This window comes from Sphaeramia orbicularis, chromosome 7 (genome assembly GCF_902148855.1).
Source record: "Sphaeramia orbicularis chromosome 7, fSphaOr1.1, whole genome shotgun sequence".
Lineage (NCBI taxonomy): Eukaryota > Metazoa > Chordata > Actinopteri > Kurtiformes > Apogonidae > Sphaeramia > Sphaeramia orbicularis.
The window spans coordinates 7,609,555-7,626,740 of record NC_043963.1 but is presented as its reverse complement, the minus strand read 5'-3'; the positions used below and the strand labels follow the sequence as shown (position 1 = coordinate 7,626,740).

Sequence of the window (17,186 nt, the reverse complement as noted above, 5' to 3'; positions counted from 1 at the left end):
TTCTGCTTTTCCTGACTTTTCCTCCTACTTTTTCTTCTTCTCTCCTCCTCTTCCTCCTCCCTCCTTTTTCTCCTTTCCTCCTCCTCCTCCTCCATCCGCTGCCTCCTCCTCTCCTCCTCCTCCTCCATCTGCCGCCTCCTCTCCTCCCTCTCTTCATCCTCTCGAGCCTCCTCTTCCACTAAGTCCAGGTCCAGATCAGGAGGCACCAGTCCCCCTACTCCTCCTCCTCTTCCTCCTCCTCCTCCTCCTCCTCCTGTTTTTCGTTTGGTTTCTCCCTCTCTTCTCTTCCTCCTCTCTGCCTCTCCTCCTCCTCCTCCTGTACCTCCACCCCTCTGGTGGCTGAAGGAGGCGGTTGTCATGGTAACCGGGTCCATGCCCTGCTCCTCTGTGTGTAAAGAGGAGGAGGGGGAGAGGGCTCCTTCCTCAGGGCCTGAAAGAAACAAAAACACCAAAAAAGTATAAGCTGTTGTTACTTTGAAATTAACTAGATGCTCATTAATGAACAACTCAACTAAAAAAAAAAAAAAGTAAAATATGAACAGATGACACATTGTGGTTTGGAATATGTAACATGCACTACTGCGTTTCAAGGTCTGAACACATAACTTTACAGTTTTTAAGCAAAAAAAACATGACTGAAAAGTGTGAGATATTTAAGAAAATCAAAATAAATGCTTAAAATATCTAAATATTGTTGCAGTTAAAAGTAGAACTTCTCTCTTAAACAGGTCATATTTTGCTAAACCCACTTTTATTAGTCTTTGGTTCATTTATTTGTGTATTTGGACCCTAATATGTTCAAAAAGTTTGAATTTGAACCCTCCAGGTGCTGCAAAGCTATCTTTATATTAATCCTGGCAAAAATCGAATGGATTTCTACAACTTGTTTTAATTCCTGCTTAATTTGTTACGTTTTATAACTAGTTTTGTTACGACATTTGCACATATAAGGTCAAGACTTCCGATGAACATTTCTCCGAGTACGACATATTGTTTATCAGCAGTAGCGGTTGTAGTAAAAACTGAAAATATGTCCAAACCTTAGAGCCGATTACCTAAAATGTTCAGCTGTTTGGTTGTATTAATGAACACAAGTGGCTGAATGAGACAGAAAGCACGGTCGACAACCTGGAGGGGGTGGGGCGTGAAGTGGCTCATTTGCATTTATAGGGTCAGCACTCAAAATGACCTTTCTGGTGTCATTACAGAAAATTATGCAATAAATCTCATATTGTCTGAACAAAAAACATGTTAAGTGCAAAGGGAGGTCACACTAAATACAATCACTTTGGTTTATAGAAGCCGTTTTTACTTGAAACTGTAGTTTTTCCTGCTGTTCATACTTCACATACATCAGATTGGATCTAAATACAGAGACAAATCCGTATGTGTGGACATTAGGACTTTACTAAACCGACTAAGACATTTGCACAGGGCTGTATATGTACTGTGTTTCCTCAAATAAATACAGGAGTCAATTATAAGCCAGGTCTCTGATAAAAGATGAGGTCAAGGTCAACACAAATAAATAAAAGCCGGTCTTAAAATACAGGCAAGTTAAAAGATAACATGGATGGATTCATATTGAAAAGTTCTCTAAGCACAATGTTCACGTCTAAAAGTTTGATTTAGTACATTCAAGAATATAATCTGGCTGCTTTCAACATGTTATTATTGATCACAGTGCTGTTACCTGGTGTCAGTCACTGCAGGTGTGTGTCTTACTTTGTTTTTTTTTTTTTTTTTTTACCAAAATTCATTTGTAGAAACTTACAAACATTATATTAAGACTATGCTTACGCAATAAATGCTTGGTAAAGTAATGAATAGATCATATCCACTGAAATGCTTGCGCTTGTACAATTTTAACGTCAAAAACAGGAGAAAATCAAAATGAGGTTTTGCATTAAATTAGGACAATTTCTAGTTTTTCAACAAAGGAAATTAACACCTGGATTACCATGTGAGGAAATACGGTAAATTATAACTGATAAGATCTTGCATTTAACATGTTGTTATGTTAGTCCCAATTCTGTGGCAAATAAATAAATAAAATGTAAAAATATAAAGATGAGGAGATGAGAATGACAGGAAGGAAATGAAAGAAAAACGGTCAGAAGTGAGAGTTACCGACCGCGAGTTTTCAGTGCGTCCAATCACGTAGAAGCAGGGCTCTCCCTGCTTTGAGTTGGTCATACAGAGAGACAGGCTGGACAGCTCCACTGAGGAAGAGGAGGAGCAGGAAATAAAGGCAGCAGGAAGAGAAGAACAAGAGGAAATATAAAAGTCAAAGAGTGAGAGCGTGTAAAATCAGGAGAATCTCAGAGCTGTGATAGGACGGCAGAAGTAAAGCGTACAGAGCTGCTTTGTTTCAGCTAAAAAAAAAAAAAATATATATATATATATATATATATATATATATATATATATATATATATATATATATATATATATAAAGCATAAAATGGACAGCAGTGCCCCCTGCTGGTGTAATCGCCATCATTATGATTCTCACTCACCGTAGTCGGGTACGTATCCGTTTCCTTTCTTGAGGACGAGGTGGATTCGATGTCCTCCTCGTCTGATCTGCTCCACAGCCTGACTATGGGTCATCCCCGCCGTACTGTCTCCGTTGATCTCCACCAGCTGATCGGACACCTGAGAACATGAACACAGAACATTTATTATCTCTGTGGAGGTCAAAGTAACCACAGCAAACGCACAAAGCAGCACACTGGCATGCTCCATCAAGAATCAATCCCCAGTTGAATGTGTGATTTTGTCTCTATATGATATCCTATTAGTGATCAATAGTAACTATATTGATATTTCTAACCACTTACATGTTATAAGCCATCAAAATATGGGCCATTATAATTTTGAATGTTTAAAAAATTCATCAATAATTCAAAAATCTAAATTTCTCTAAACTGTGGACAAAGATTGTTGACATTGTTCCAAGGAAGCTACATAAAACATTTGAAAATGAATCGGAGCAGTAGTTTCATTGGAGAAGAAATTGAAGAAATTGTGAACGAAGATGACGAAGACACAGCGCCTTCATTGTAGGTTCTCATGTCTAATCGTTGCAGAGGCGTTGAATGAGGTGAAAGGTCATAGATCTGTGCAGGATATTCTGTTTGTTTGTTTTTCCACATCAGTTTGTTCTAGAAAACCATTTCTTCATGGTTGTCTCTCTATATACAGAGGCACCAAGCTGTTGAAACACGGTGATATTTTTTAATGAACTATTTAACACAACTGGACCCTCATTTTTATAATCACACGCTGCAGCTTTAAAGGAGTGATATTTTGCTTTTTTTAAATGGAATCCTTCATTTTCCAACATTTCCCTGTGGTCTACATAGACTGTAAATGCTCTGCTTGGGTCTGAATTCTTCATTGATTCAACTCCACAGGTCCATCTTCAACCCTATTTCTGAGTAATGACACCAGAAAGGTGGTTTTGAGCGCTGGCCCTTTAAATGCACATGAGCCACTTCAGGCCCCGCCCCCTCCGGGTTGTTGGCTGTGCTACTCTGTCCCGTTCAACCAACAACTGAACATTTTAGGTAATGGGCTCCAAGTTTGGACATATTTTCAGTTTTTTCTAGAACAGCTGCTGCCAACAAACAATTATGTCGTACTCTGAGAAATGTTTGTCAGAAGTCTTGACCTTATGTGTGCAAATGTTGTGACGAAACTCGTTATAAAACGTAACAAATTAAGCAGGAATTCAAACAGGTTGTAGAAATCCACTCGATTTTTGCAAAAATGAATCTAAAGATAGCTTTGCAGCACCTGGAGGGTTGAAATTCAAACTGTATGAACTATTAGGGTCCAAATACACAAATAAATGAACCACAGACTAATAAAAGTGGGTTTAGAGAAATATGAGCCCTTTAAACGGAAACAGAAAATGAACAATTAGACCAGATAAAAGCTTTCAAACAGTAAAGATACAATCAGGTTACAACTAAAGATACAAGTTTGTTTCTGGCCTTTTATAGGAAAACTTTTTTTTGGTTAATACCAACTACTAAGGATATAACAAATAGATATGAGCCAGTAGTTTTCCTTACAATAAGTACAATAATTGACATCACACTGGAAAAAATCCAAATCTTACCAAGTGTATTTTTCTCATTTCTAGTCAAAGTAATAAGACATAATCTCCTAAAGAGTAACTTCTCAGTGAGATATAAGAACTTATTTTTAGACAATACGTCTTGAAAATCTTATTTCAAGGAATCTTACCAAGATAATTTTCACATGTTCCATTGGCAGATTTTTTTTGCTTGAATTAAGCAAAAAAATCTTGAATTAAGCAAAAAAAAATCTGCCAATGGAACAAGTGAAAATGATCTTGGTAAGATTTCTTGAAATAAGATTTTCCAGATCTGTTGTCTAGAAATCAGTTCTATATCTCACTGAAAAGTTACACTTTAGGTGATTCTGTCTTATTTTAAGTGTGATGAGATATTTGGACTAGAATGAGAAAAATACATTTGATAAGACTGGAATTTTTGCAGTGCATGTAAAGAAACCCTTCTTTAATAAAAAATGTGTGTTCTTATGTAAATACTCAATATTAAATAACTTTGACTTTTTCTCCAATACTGTACTAGGTTCCTCTCACTCATATAAATTGCAAAATAAACAGTTCCTGGTTACTGTGGAAGTTTTTTGCTTCGCAGATGCATTATGATGCAGATGTCATGACCGAATAAACGAGGCTAATGAATCTTAACATCTCTGCTCGTAACGCACTGCAGGATTTATGTTTTGTTTTTGTAATGTTTATGTAATGTGTTTGCACACAGGCTCTGGTAGATGGTGGTTCTATAATTTATGAAAGCACTTTTTGAGTATCTAAGGGAGTTGAGATTTCGCAGACCCCTGTATGAACTGATGAAAATGTATCCATGTGCAGGAAAACAGAAAATGGAGGAAGGAGGTGAGATGCATTAAGAATCTTTCATTACTCAACTGTGATTGAATTGAATCATGAAATCCTTTTAACCCATAAAGACCCAAACATCCACCATCGACCAAAAGCATCCACTGATCTAAACTGTTTAATAACTATTGATCCACTAATCCTATCAATATATGTCAATAATTGGTGTAAAATACCGTTATTCCTCTTTTCATGGTCATCAGATATGACCCATTTGGATGTTCAGAGGCTCTGTATTTACCGTGGAAACACCGTCATCTTCTACAACATTGATTCACCAGTAAAACCCATGAAGTTGGATCAATGACAGCGGATGCACACGTGTGTTTTTATGTTCTGTTAATAATATCGTTACTGAAAAAGTCACTTTTTCTTCAGTTTTCTCTGTTTTTGATATAACGCTCAAATTTAATCTGAGCTTTAATGAACATCTACATGATCATTAAATTAAATATAGGAAAATACATGATTTTCATTGAAAAAAAACAAAATACAGAGGATAAAGGTATAATAAATGGTGATAAATAACTTCAAAAAGGTTAAATCTAGAGAAAAAATTATTTGGGAACTGACACTAAAGTAGCTCTGGGTCTTCATGGGTTCAGATTCACACCTTTCCTGGACTGAGTTTTTTTTCTACAAACAAAATTCAACTGAAAATGAATGGAGTACTTTCTACTTTATCCAACTCCTCTCTGCTACGTCAACACCAGACTCAGATGTTTGAGTTACTTTTAATAATCCAGTTCTATGTTGTGTTCACTGACAGTGAAGAAGTTAACACATTCAGTGTGGCCTTGGTATTAGTGTCTATGTCGCTCTGCACATGATTTGAATCATTATGTAAATTAGTCTGATATTGATCATAGACATTGAGCCTGTTCACATCACCATAATCTGATAACTGGGAGTAATCCACTATTTGTAATTATCAGATCTGACATGTTTACATGCACTTATAGAATGCGATAATCGAAAACCCTGGTTTAGACGCTCCAGTCTGTCCTGTTATTGTCTTCCAGTCACGTTTGAGTATGTCACTTAGTTGTCTGCAATTTTAATTGTGTTTACACATGAGAACGTTTAAAACAACAGAATAAATCAGATTAACCTGTATACATGCATGACATCAGAGTATTAGGGATAAATCCAGGTGTTTTAATCTGATTTTTCATAATCGGATTACTGCTGTTATCTGATAAAACACATCAGATTATCCTGTTTTTATTTATTTATTTTTTTAACCTTTATATAACCAGGAAAAAAAAAAGACTTGTTGAGATTAAAAATATTGTTTGAAAGAGTGTCCTGGCCAAGACAGCAGCAGCAGAAGTTACAGAAAGTAGAATTTACAGCCATACATCCACACTAAAACCATCCATAAAGCACATAGTAAAACTCAGTTCTGAAAGCTCAGTTGTAAAATAACATACGTATAAAACACCATCAATGAATCAAAAGGTACTAAAAACATAACAACAATGTTCCTTAAAAGCATCTCAAAGCACAACCCAATTCAATTAATTACAAAAACCTCTGCATCCAGATTGATCCATTTCCTATTATTTAGAAGGACTTTGAATGTATTTACATCAGGGGTCTCAAACATGCGGCCTGGGGGCCAAATGCAGCCCACCAAAGGTTCTAATCCGGCCCATGGGATGAATTTACAAAGTGCAAAAATTCCACAGTCAAAGCTGTTGAACTCATTTTAGTTCAGGTTCCACATACAGACCAATATGTTCTATAGTCAAATAACAGCAGAATAACCTACAAAAAAGAATGACTCCATATTTTCTTCTCGGTTTGATGTGGAAAAAATTAACTTACACTATGCCTATAAATAATGACAACTTCAAATTATTGTCTTTGTTTTAGTGCAAAAAAACCCATTAAATTATGAAAATATTTACATTTACAAACTATCCTGTAACAATAAAATGTGAATAACCTGAACAAATATGAACAACCTGAAATGTCTAAAGAAAATTAAGTACAATTTTTTAACAATTTTCTGCCTGTTACTAAGTGTTTAGTGTCTTTGTAGGTCCGATCCATAATGTACATGTAGAAATGATAAGTTGAAGAATAATACTGTTAAAATTGGACTTATTTTTCTTAAGAAATTTCAGTGTTTTCAGGTTATTCACATCTTTTTTGTTTAAATAGTTTATAAAACTAAGTATTTTCACAATTTAATGTTTTTGGGTTTTTTTTGCACTAAAAGACAAAAATTTGGAGTTGTCATTATTTATAAGTTATTATGTTATTATTTTACTGGTCCGACCCACTGGAAATCAAATCAGACTGAATGTGGCCCCTGAAAGAAAATGAGTTTGAGACCCCTGATTTACAGGGACCAGCTCCTGTTTATTTGATCCCTTGAATAATGTGATAACTCCAGAAATCAGACTATGATCAGAGTATTAGTGTGAATGTAAACAGGCTCAGTGACGCTGAAAACAGGTCGATCAATCCGTGCATCTCCAGTAACAAGAGTAACTTCATTATCTTTGATTTCTGTCATGGCAGTTGATTTATTTATGGTACCTTTTAAGAGCAGACATCACAAAGACAAAACAGTAAAGTGGGAGACATGAAAAGAAAAACAACTTGAACAAAAGCAACTCTGAACAATGGGTATTGAACTGCTTTTTTTTAACGTGTTCACAGATCTTATGTCTAGTGGGAGTGAGTTAAAACGTCTGAAGTCTGCTTTGGTCTAGAACAGTGGTGTCAAACTCATTTTACTTCAGGTTCTACAATCAGCTCAGTTTGATCTCAAATGGACGGACCAGTAAAGTAATAACCATGATATCTTATAAATACCTACTGTTTTAGTGTGAAAAAAGTAAAATTACATTATGTATAACCTGAACAACTATGTACTACCTTAAAGTTCTTCAGAAAAATAAGTGCAATTTCAACGATATCTGAATTTTATTATTATTATAACCTTTATTTAACCAGGAAAAAAAGCTCATTGAGATTAAAAATCTCTTTTTCAAGAGTGTCCCGGCCAAGACAGCAACAGCAGCTGAAATGACACAAAATGGAAATCACAGCCATACAGCCACACTGAAAATATACATAAACGCAATGAAAGTCAGTACTAAAAACAAACTTAAAATTGATAGGAACATGCATTTAAAACACCTCCATTATTTTAAAAGGTACTACAAGTAGAACAACAATGTTCCTTAAAAGCATGTCAAAGCCAAACCCAATTCAATCAATTAGAAAAAACATCTACACCCACATTTGTCCTTTTCCCATTCATTTAAAATGACTTTGAATGTATTAAAAGAGACCAGTTCCTTCATCATATATTATATCTCAGCTTAATATTAACACAACTTAGAGACAACAGTGGATCTGCAAATACATAAAATATTCAGTAACAGGTAGAATATTGTTAAAATTGTGCTAATTTTTCTTTAGAAATTTCAGGTTCATATTTGTTCAGGTTATTCAGATTTTATTGTGAAAAATGTAAATATTTTCATAATATAATTTTACTTTTTTCCCATTAAACCAAGGAGAAAATTTGGAGTTGTCATTATTTAGAAGTTATTATACTATTATTTTACTGGATATCACATCAGGCCCCTGAACTAAAATGAGTTTGACACTCCTGATGTTTAATGTTGTCAGTGTCATTTTTTTGCACAAATTCCTCTCGCTGGCCGGATTGGACCCTTCAGGGCACAGGTGTCAAACATGCGGCCCGGGGGTCAAAACTGGCCCACCAAAGGGTCCAATCCAGCCCCTTGGATGAATTTGTGAAATGCAAAAATTATAATGACGATATTAACAATCGAAGATGTGAAAGTCATTTTAGGTCAATTCAATCTGAAGTGGGTCAGACCAGTAAAATACAATCATAACTTATAAATGATGAAAAACTCACATTTTTGTCTTTTTTTGTGTTAAAAAAAAAAAAAAAAAAAAAAGAAGTAAAATTACACAAAAATGTTTATATTTACAAACTATCCTTTAACAAAAAATGTGAATAACCTAAACAAATATGAACAATATGAAATTTCTTAAGAGACGTATGTATAATTTTACCAATATTCTGCCTGTTAAAAAATATTTGGTGTATTTGTAGATCCACTGTGACCTGTACTTTGTAAAGTACATGTATAAATGATAAATTAAGGCGTAATATTGTTAAAATTGCACTTATTTTTCTTAAGAATTTTCAGGTTGTTCTTATTTGTTCATGTTATGTTCAAGTACAGTTCGTAGATGTAAACATTTTCATTACGGAATTTTACTTTTTTCAGTCAAAAACATAGAGAAAACTTTGGTGTTGACATTATTTATAAGTTCTTAACCTATTATTTATATTATTTTACCGGTCCGGCCCACTTCAGATCATATTAGGCTGAATGTGGCCCCTGAACTAAAATGAGTTTGACACCCCTGCTTCAGGGGGCTGGCTTTGGTCCACGGGCCGTATGTTTGACATCCCTGGTCTAGAAGGAACCCTGATCAGAGGAGCTCAGAGTCCTGCTGAATCTCCAGCTGGATTGTGTTTCTACTTAAGGTCACAGGTCACAGGTGGAGCTGCTGTGACGGGGCTGTAATGACATGTTGAGCCTGCAGGGGGCAGCAGCTGAACCATGTTCAATGTTTGAATGGTCCGTTTGCACACAGCGGCTGAATGTTTGATGGAGCGACTGTGAGCTGCAGACTTCAATCTGCTCCAGGTCTGTCTGAATCAGAGTCTCTGCTGGACTGCCAGGGGTTAAACACAAATTCATAATTTAGATTTTCTCCTGGCTGTGATGACCTTACTTTTGATTAAAATCTGTTCTGTTGTAAAGACGTGTCTTCACAGCAGAGTTTGGATTGTTGGGATGTCTCCCTCTGGCTGAATATAAAGACAGACATCACTATTCCTCTGTAGAGAACTGATTTAAGGTTAGCAGCTGCCATATTTGTTTCTTTTTTTCTGAAACTTTTTTTGTAAAATGGAGGAAGTTTATTAAAAATAAACCGTTTCCATAAACATTTTCTAATGGTGAACTCAAAACAGGCATTAAAATGTTGCTTTGGAAACGTCAAATAAGTGTAAATTTGTATTACTATATTATAACTATACATTTAATAATACTACTACTACTGCTACTACTACTACTACTATTACTTACATACTTATATTACCTACATATCATTTTGACTATTATCACTTAATAATAAGTATTATTATCCTATGACTATTAAACTATATATAGATATACTGTACATATTATAATATAATTACTTTATTTATTATTTATTATTATTGCTACTTTATTATTATTTTTTCTAGTCCTTTTTAATGTGCAATTGTCACTACTGTTTTTATAGCTATTGTCATTACCATTTTCTTTTCTTTTGTCTTGTAATATTTCTTACATGGGTACATTCCGTGCTGTGTTGCTACTGGAACTTTAATTTCCTAAAAGTTCAATCCAATCTAATCTAATCTAATGTAAATGTGAATGTAGGTGTGTCTTGATGTGTACCTGGATCTTGTTGCTGCGTTGAGCCGGCCCCCCCTCCATCAGGCCCAGTACATACAGGCCCATGTTGTACTCGCTGCCCCCCCTCAGAGAAAAACCAAAACCTGTTGGACCTCGTTCCAGATCCACGCTGTAGAACCGGGACTCATCCTGAGACACAGAGGGACAGTGTGAGGTAATAGTACTGCAAATAATACTACAAATACTAGTACTATGCTGTGAATAGGACTACTAATACTGCTATTACTGCTGGAATATTATTAATATAACATATTATAATTTTTGCCACAAATACTGATAGGAAATAGTTACACTATTAACCCTTTCATGCATAATGGTCACTACAGTGGACAGCTATTTTATAACTGTCCTTTTGTATATTCTTGGATTTTGTTGTTTTACTTGTATATCAACCAACACAATGGACACTTATTGGTCAAAACACAGTAATGTCCCGTCAGATAGTGAAGTTTAAGTGATTGTCATTCCAACATTTATTTCAATATAAAGTAGCTCCTTGTTTTGGATAATCCCTTATGGTCCAACTAAAGCAAAAATGAATTTAAAAGTGAAACTGTGGGTCATTTAGCAACACTAATCTGTTAAATTGTCTCTAAAATGTCCCATCAGAGAGATTTCAAATACTGTGCGTTGACCCTTATGCATCATCTCATACACTGTAATTCATACCATTACTATAACTTTCCTGTTCTTGATAAACCTGATCTGCAGTAAAATATTTGAGTGTAAATGAACTGCTAATTGTTATTAGACTGTAATTAACATGTTTTTTGTTGTGTTTTTTTTTTTTAAACAAAAAGTTTTTTTTTTTTTTGTTATTACCTGAGTGAGTAATAACTAGTATTATAGTATGTTAAAAATGTCAGGAAACATCACATTAGCAGTATTAAAAATTGTATTTCATAGTTTCAGTCAGTAAATGCATGTTTCTTTGCTTCAAAAACATGGTGTCCAGCTGAGTGGATATTTTTGTAACTCCATGAAAAATAGGTTCATAAAAAAATGTTCAATCACATTGTTTTTTTAATGCCTAAAGAGAAATAAAAACACACAGGAAAAACATCTTGAATAAGATTCTCATAATTCATGCATGAAAGGGTTAATATTCCTGTTAAAATACTGCTGGTAATATTACTATAATACCAGCAATACTACAACCATTACTACTGCAGTTAAAACTACAGTTACTCCTAATATGATTAACACTAATCCACCTGTTACTACTACAGTTAATACTATTAAATGCTAATACTACTTTATTAGTACATAATGTGAATAGTGTCAACACTGATCCTACTAGTACTGCTACAGTCAACACTAAATCTACCGTTACTAATACAGACTCTGGTCTCCCTTCAAAGACCCCGAAACCACAACATGTTAACATCCTTAGTTGGAATCTTTCCTCTTTAATCATAAAATCATTACTACTGCGACTAAAACAGCACAGACTAAATGTGAGAGTGACCTTTGACCTCCGGGACCCTTTGAGCATCCGACCGTCGATGTCCAGGTCGGCTCCTTCAGACAGAGACGAAGAATCTGAGGAGAAGTGGAGGAGAGTTTAATGGTGTTCGATCAGTTCAGAGAGTTAATGGATAAAAAGGTTGTAGGAGACGATAACCTTCACGACTTTTCTGTTAGAAAAGTTTTATGTCAGAAAGAGTAAAAAACTGATGTGGATGAATGGTTTAAACACAGGACTGTCATTCAGGAAATTTACAGCAAAGTAAAAGCCTTTATATAAAACCATCACATACTAATTTTAACACTTGTTTCAGATTAAAGTGTTAAATGTTCAGTTAAATGTTCGGTCGTTACAAGTGAATCTGTGGTACTTATTCTGCGTGGAAGTAATTTTCACAATAAAAGTCCTGTTGATTATATGAAAGTAAATAAATATAAAAGGGCTTTTAATCTGTTATAGTTATTGGAAGTTGTAGAAGCCAATAATGTAATAATGACCCATAACGTAATAAATTAGCAGTTTTTAAAATGTACTAGGCCAATAATGTAATAACTGGCCAGTAACGTAATAAAAGTCCTGAACCGATAACGTAATATCTTTTGGCCAATAACGTAATAACTTATTACGTTATCGGTTGGTTATTACGTTATTGACCTGGTAAAAAAAAAAATCATAATAAGTTATTACGTTATTGGCCAAAAGTTATTACGTTATCGGTTCAGGACTTTTATTACATTATTGGCCAGTTATTACGTTATTGGCCTATTACATTTGGCAAAATGGCAAATTTATTATGTTATGGGTCGTTATTACGTTATTGACTTCTACAGAAGTGTTGAGTTTTTTGAGCATTTTGTTAAAATACAACCAGTTCCACTCATCAAACAGGAGGAATCAGAAATAGTGTCCTGTCTTTAACACAGTCCTCCTCCAAATAAAGACTTTGCTCCTTCTGCAGTTCAGAGAACTCAAGGCCATATATATATTTTGCTGGAAGAGTAATTTTTTCTTCAGTTTTCTCTGTTTTTAATTTAATAACCTTCAACTTTTATCTGCGCTTTAATGAACATCTACATGATTAATAAATTAAATATAGGAAAATACCTGATTTTTGCTGAAAAACGCCAAATATATTATATAATACTACAATAAATGGTCATAAATCACATAAGGAAGCGTTAAATATGGAGAAAAGCCCATTTGGGAACTGCCACAAAAGCAGCACTGGGTCTTTATGGGTTAAGAGCAGAAATAGACTCAGTTCTATTTTACTTTTGTCGCCCCTTTCACCATGAAACACTCAAAGCCTTTCTGTCAGATTCATCTCATCATGTGTATGAAAGCGGTGCGTGTCTGAGTGCGTCGTACGGTGTCTTGGCGTGATGCTCAGTCGTAGCGTGTTGCCCGCCCTCCTCAGGATCTGGGCCAGGTCTCGGTGCTGCAGGCCCCCGACCGGCCGACCCTCCACCGCCTCCAGCTGATCACCCGGTTGGATCTGCCCGCTGCGAGCCGCCGGGCTGCCTCTCCGAACGGTCACGAACCGGTGGGACATCAGGGAGGGGGCTGTGGGAGGGGAAGAGGGGTAGAAGCACATGATCAGAAACAGGAGTGTTAGAAAATATCGGTTCTGCAATATATCGCGATATTTCATTTCACAATACTGTATTGATATTAAAAAGTACTGTATCGATATTTTTAGGGATTTATTCAAATGCAGATACGGTGGAGCTTCATTTTTGTTTTTTTTTTGTTTATATCTTAATTATTATTATTTAACACTGTTTTATTAAATAATGGTTATTTGAATCACCTTAAATCACTTTTTACTGTCTGAGAGAGGCAGACATTAGTTCCTTCATTGGAATTGCACAAAAATAATGTTCTGATGTTAGTTATAAACTAATAGAATATGAACATTTGAGCAGGATCTTAAACTGTAATGTCTGTAAAACGTCATTTAAGTTTGAACACAGGAGTATTTTGTGATATAACATTAGATCCTGTTCTGATCAAATAAAAATGTGTTTAGTATTTGTGCATATTTCTGGTGTAATTCAATTCTTCCAGGAAATAATCATTTTAAAAAAAGAAACAAACAAAAAATTGCCTTTTTAACAGTATTATGATATATCGTGATATATCATTTCGTGATCCTAGTATTGTGATTTGTATCATATCGCCAGATTCTTGCCAATACACAGCCCTAATCAGAAACCAACCAATCAGACTGAGTTACCCCTGTAACCATGGCAACACAGGACACCGATGGGCTGGGATGTTTCCTGGTTTTACATAAATAAGTATTTGTGGTAAAGTCATGAGGAAGTGGACATTTCAACATGGAGGTCTGTGGGGATTGACTCATTTATGAAGTCAGCCCCCAAGTGGACATTAAAGGAACTGCAGATTTGAACACCTGCTTTGGAATCTTTTTACTTTTTTCACACAATAGTGTTTCTGCACACTTACTTCTGTTACTTGTCATGTTTCTAATATTTGTCTAGTACATATTATACAAATTGCTGTTCTAATAGTGTTTTTAATTATATATTTATTTATTAGCCTATTTTTTGCTGTATTTATAATTCCATTCTTTCCTGCAGCTTTTTAAAAATTAAATTTATTATAGACAAGGGTTTAATCTGAAACAGTGAACACAAGCCTCCTTTAAATAAAGACTTTGTTCCCTCTGCAGCTCAGAGAAACCAAGGCCCTGAACGATGCAAGGTTGTAGGAAATGTATTATATTCAGTTTCTAGTTTTAGTTTGGTTAAGGTTAGGAAAAGATCACAGTTTGGGGATTTAAAGATACTTGTTAGTGTACTTTATCGAGATTTCAATATCATATTTAATTGCTACAGTTAGATGCTCCTGAATCCTTTCAGTATTAAACACTAGACCTTTTAATGCACACGTTCTACGATTCTACCAAATTTCAAGAAATTCAGAGAAGGAATTTTTGCATAATCCTTCTGAAAAACAGACAACGGGATTAAAAACATACACTGACCTTGTAGAAAATACGTGGTTATGATTACACTGAAATATGGCAGGGAATAACTTCTTCACTGTGCCTATTTCTACCCAGTAAAATGTGAGTAAATAAAGACAATATTGCAGGTTAAAAGTAGATGACATGGTGATAGGATTCTTAATGTGGTTGTATAGCGGTGGGAGGGGCCTAATAGTATTTGTATCCACAGATGAGGATGTTTCCTGTGTGACGAAGACTGTATCCGACTCTTTAATGATGGCTGTCTCTGCCTCCGCCCTCCACACTGACAGCTGTGTAATAATAAATGTGCTTCAGGTTTAATAATTGAGGTCTGCTCAGTCTGCTTGGCTGAGCTAACAGCTGCTGCAGATGAAGAACGAGACAGAAGAAAGAACGACACAAAAACTGGGTTAATGGAGATAACATGACAGTGAAGAAAAACTGAAATTATTATAAAAATGACAGACTGACTACACTAAACACAAACGTAAATGAAAGTGTCAGAAGTAAAACTAGTTATGTAGAAGATTAAAATGGATTTGCACTGTAGCAGATCTCAAATGTATATTGTTGGATTTTTTTGTTTGTTTTTTTTTTTTGGTCATATTAATTCGTTTGCAATTTTATAAGTCAAATTAAATAAATCAAACTAAAACTTAATAAAAATTAAACTCCAAGTAGTGGATTCCTCTAAGCAAAAATACTTAAATGTGTAAAAGTACTGAAAACAGGAGGAAGAACTAAAACAAAACCATCTCAGAACTTGAGCAATACAGAGAGTTCAGGCTTTAAGCTGTTTTTGGCGCCACATTAGTTGTTACTTAACTAAGTCAGGTTGTGTTGTTACATTTTCAGTGGGTGATTAATGGCTGCAACTTGTGCAACTCTGAGATCAGATTGTTCAGATCCTGTTTAAACTCTGAAACTGATCGTTTTTGGACTGAAATGGAACAACAACATGAGAACACAAAGCCCAGTCAGTCCAAAACACTGTGGAAACATACGTGAGGGAGGATCTGTGTATGAAGGACAAAAGGAAGATAAAACAGAAAAAGGATGATCTGTGTGTAACTAATCACAACCTCCGCCTGACCAGGCTGTTCTCAGAACCGATGAAAAACAACCTGATAATGAGGAGGAGACGGCGGAGTTCAACAGAGGACACACGTCTACAACAGGTGGAGATTCAGGTGTGTGTTTGTCATGTTAGACTCTTTTACTGCCCGATTTTACACTTGTTATTTTGAATATTGTTGCTTCATTTTATTGGTGTATTTGACAGAGACAATGCATCTAAAAACCATTTGTATCATATTTGCTATGTCAGGTTCTGAGACCTTTATCTTATCAGCAAGATCCATACTTGCCTTAAAAACCTGTGGTATGTGACCCGGTATGTGTTTTCTGTTTCCTGGTGGACTATCATCCCACAGCCTCCAGGATGGGCTTTATTTGCCTTTTTCAATATGACCTTAAAATGACACTTATTTTTCGTAATAAATTTTCGGTTTATGTTATTCATATTTTTTTAAAGAACAGTTTGTAGATGTAAACACTTTCATAATGTCATTGTACAAATAATTGTACAAAGGGGAGGCAAGGGGTATTGTTTTTGGTTTGGTTTGTTTCTTTGATTGTTAACACTTTAGCAGCAGAACTATTGGTTGAATTCATACCCAATTGGGTTTATAGATTGCCAGTGACCCAGAATAGATGTGATTACATTTTGGGAAATGTAGGTCAAAGTCTACATTTTTGATGAATTTTTAAAATCTTTTTTTTTTCTGTTTACTTATAATGGGTGAAATTTCACACGTCTATTAAAACATCAATTTTGATTCAGTTTAGTTCACACACAAATATAGGCAACTGATATGCTGACATCAGCACATGCATAGACATGATGACATCAGCTGGATAGATGCCAAAATAAGCTACAACATGTGTGAGGGGTGGGGTTTGTTGTGGCTGGCACCACTTGTTATATTATTATTTTATCGGTCCGACCCACTTTAGATCAAATTGGACTGAATGTGGAACCTGAATTAAAATGAGTTTGACATCCCTGGTCTAGAAGATGTGAAAAGATAACAATACTGTAATCATGTCATCATGTCTATTCATGTGCTGATGTCAGCATAGACACATTTCGGCCATTATGTGTAAATGGGGGAAAAAAAAAGATTCTGAAAATTCATAAAAAATTGAACTTTGACCTACTTTTCCCAA

General features: G+C 35.1%; 1 protein-coding gene across 1 annotated transcript in view; it reads right to left on the bottom strand.

The window, feature by feature from the left end:
* Positions 1-250: 250 nt before the first annotated feature.
* Positions 251-17,186, bottom strand: part of magixa (MAGI family member, X-linked a) — a 126,206-nt gene continuing 109,270 nt past the window's right edge. The window contains exons 17-22 of the mRNA XM_030139058.1: positions 13,331-13,525; positions 11,963-12,036; positions 10,477-10,623; positions 2,520-2,658; positions 2,131-2,222; positions 251-430 (exon numbers count right to left, since the gene is read on the bottom strand). Coding sequence (XP_029994918.1) covers positions 356-430; positions 2,131-2,222; positions 2,520-2,658; positions 10,477-10,623; positions 11,963-12,036; positions 13,331-13,525 — 722 coding nt within the window. The 3' untranslated portion in view covers positions 251-355. The remainder of the gene's footprint in view (positions 431-2,130; positions 2,223-2,519; positions 2,659-10,476; positions 10,624-11,962; positions 12,037-13,330; positions 13,526-17,186) is intronic.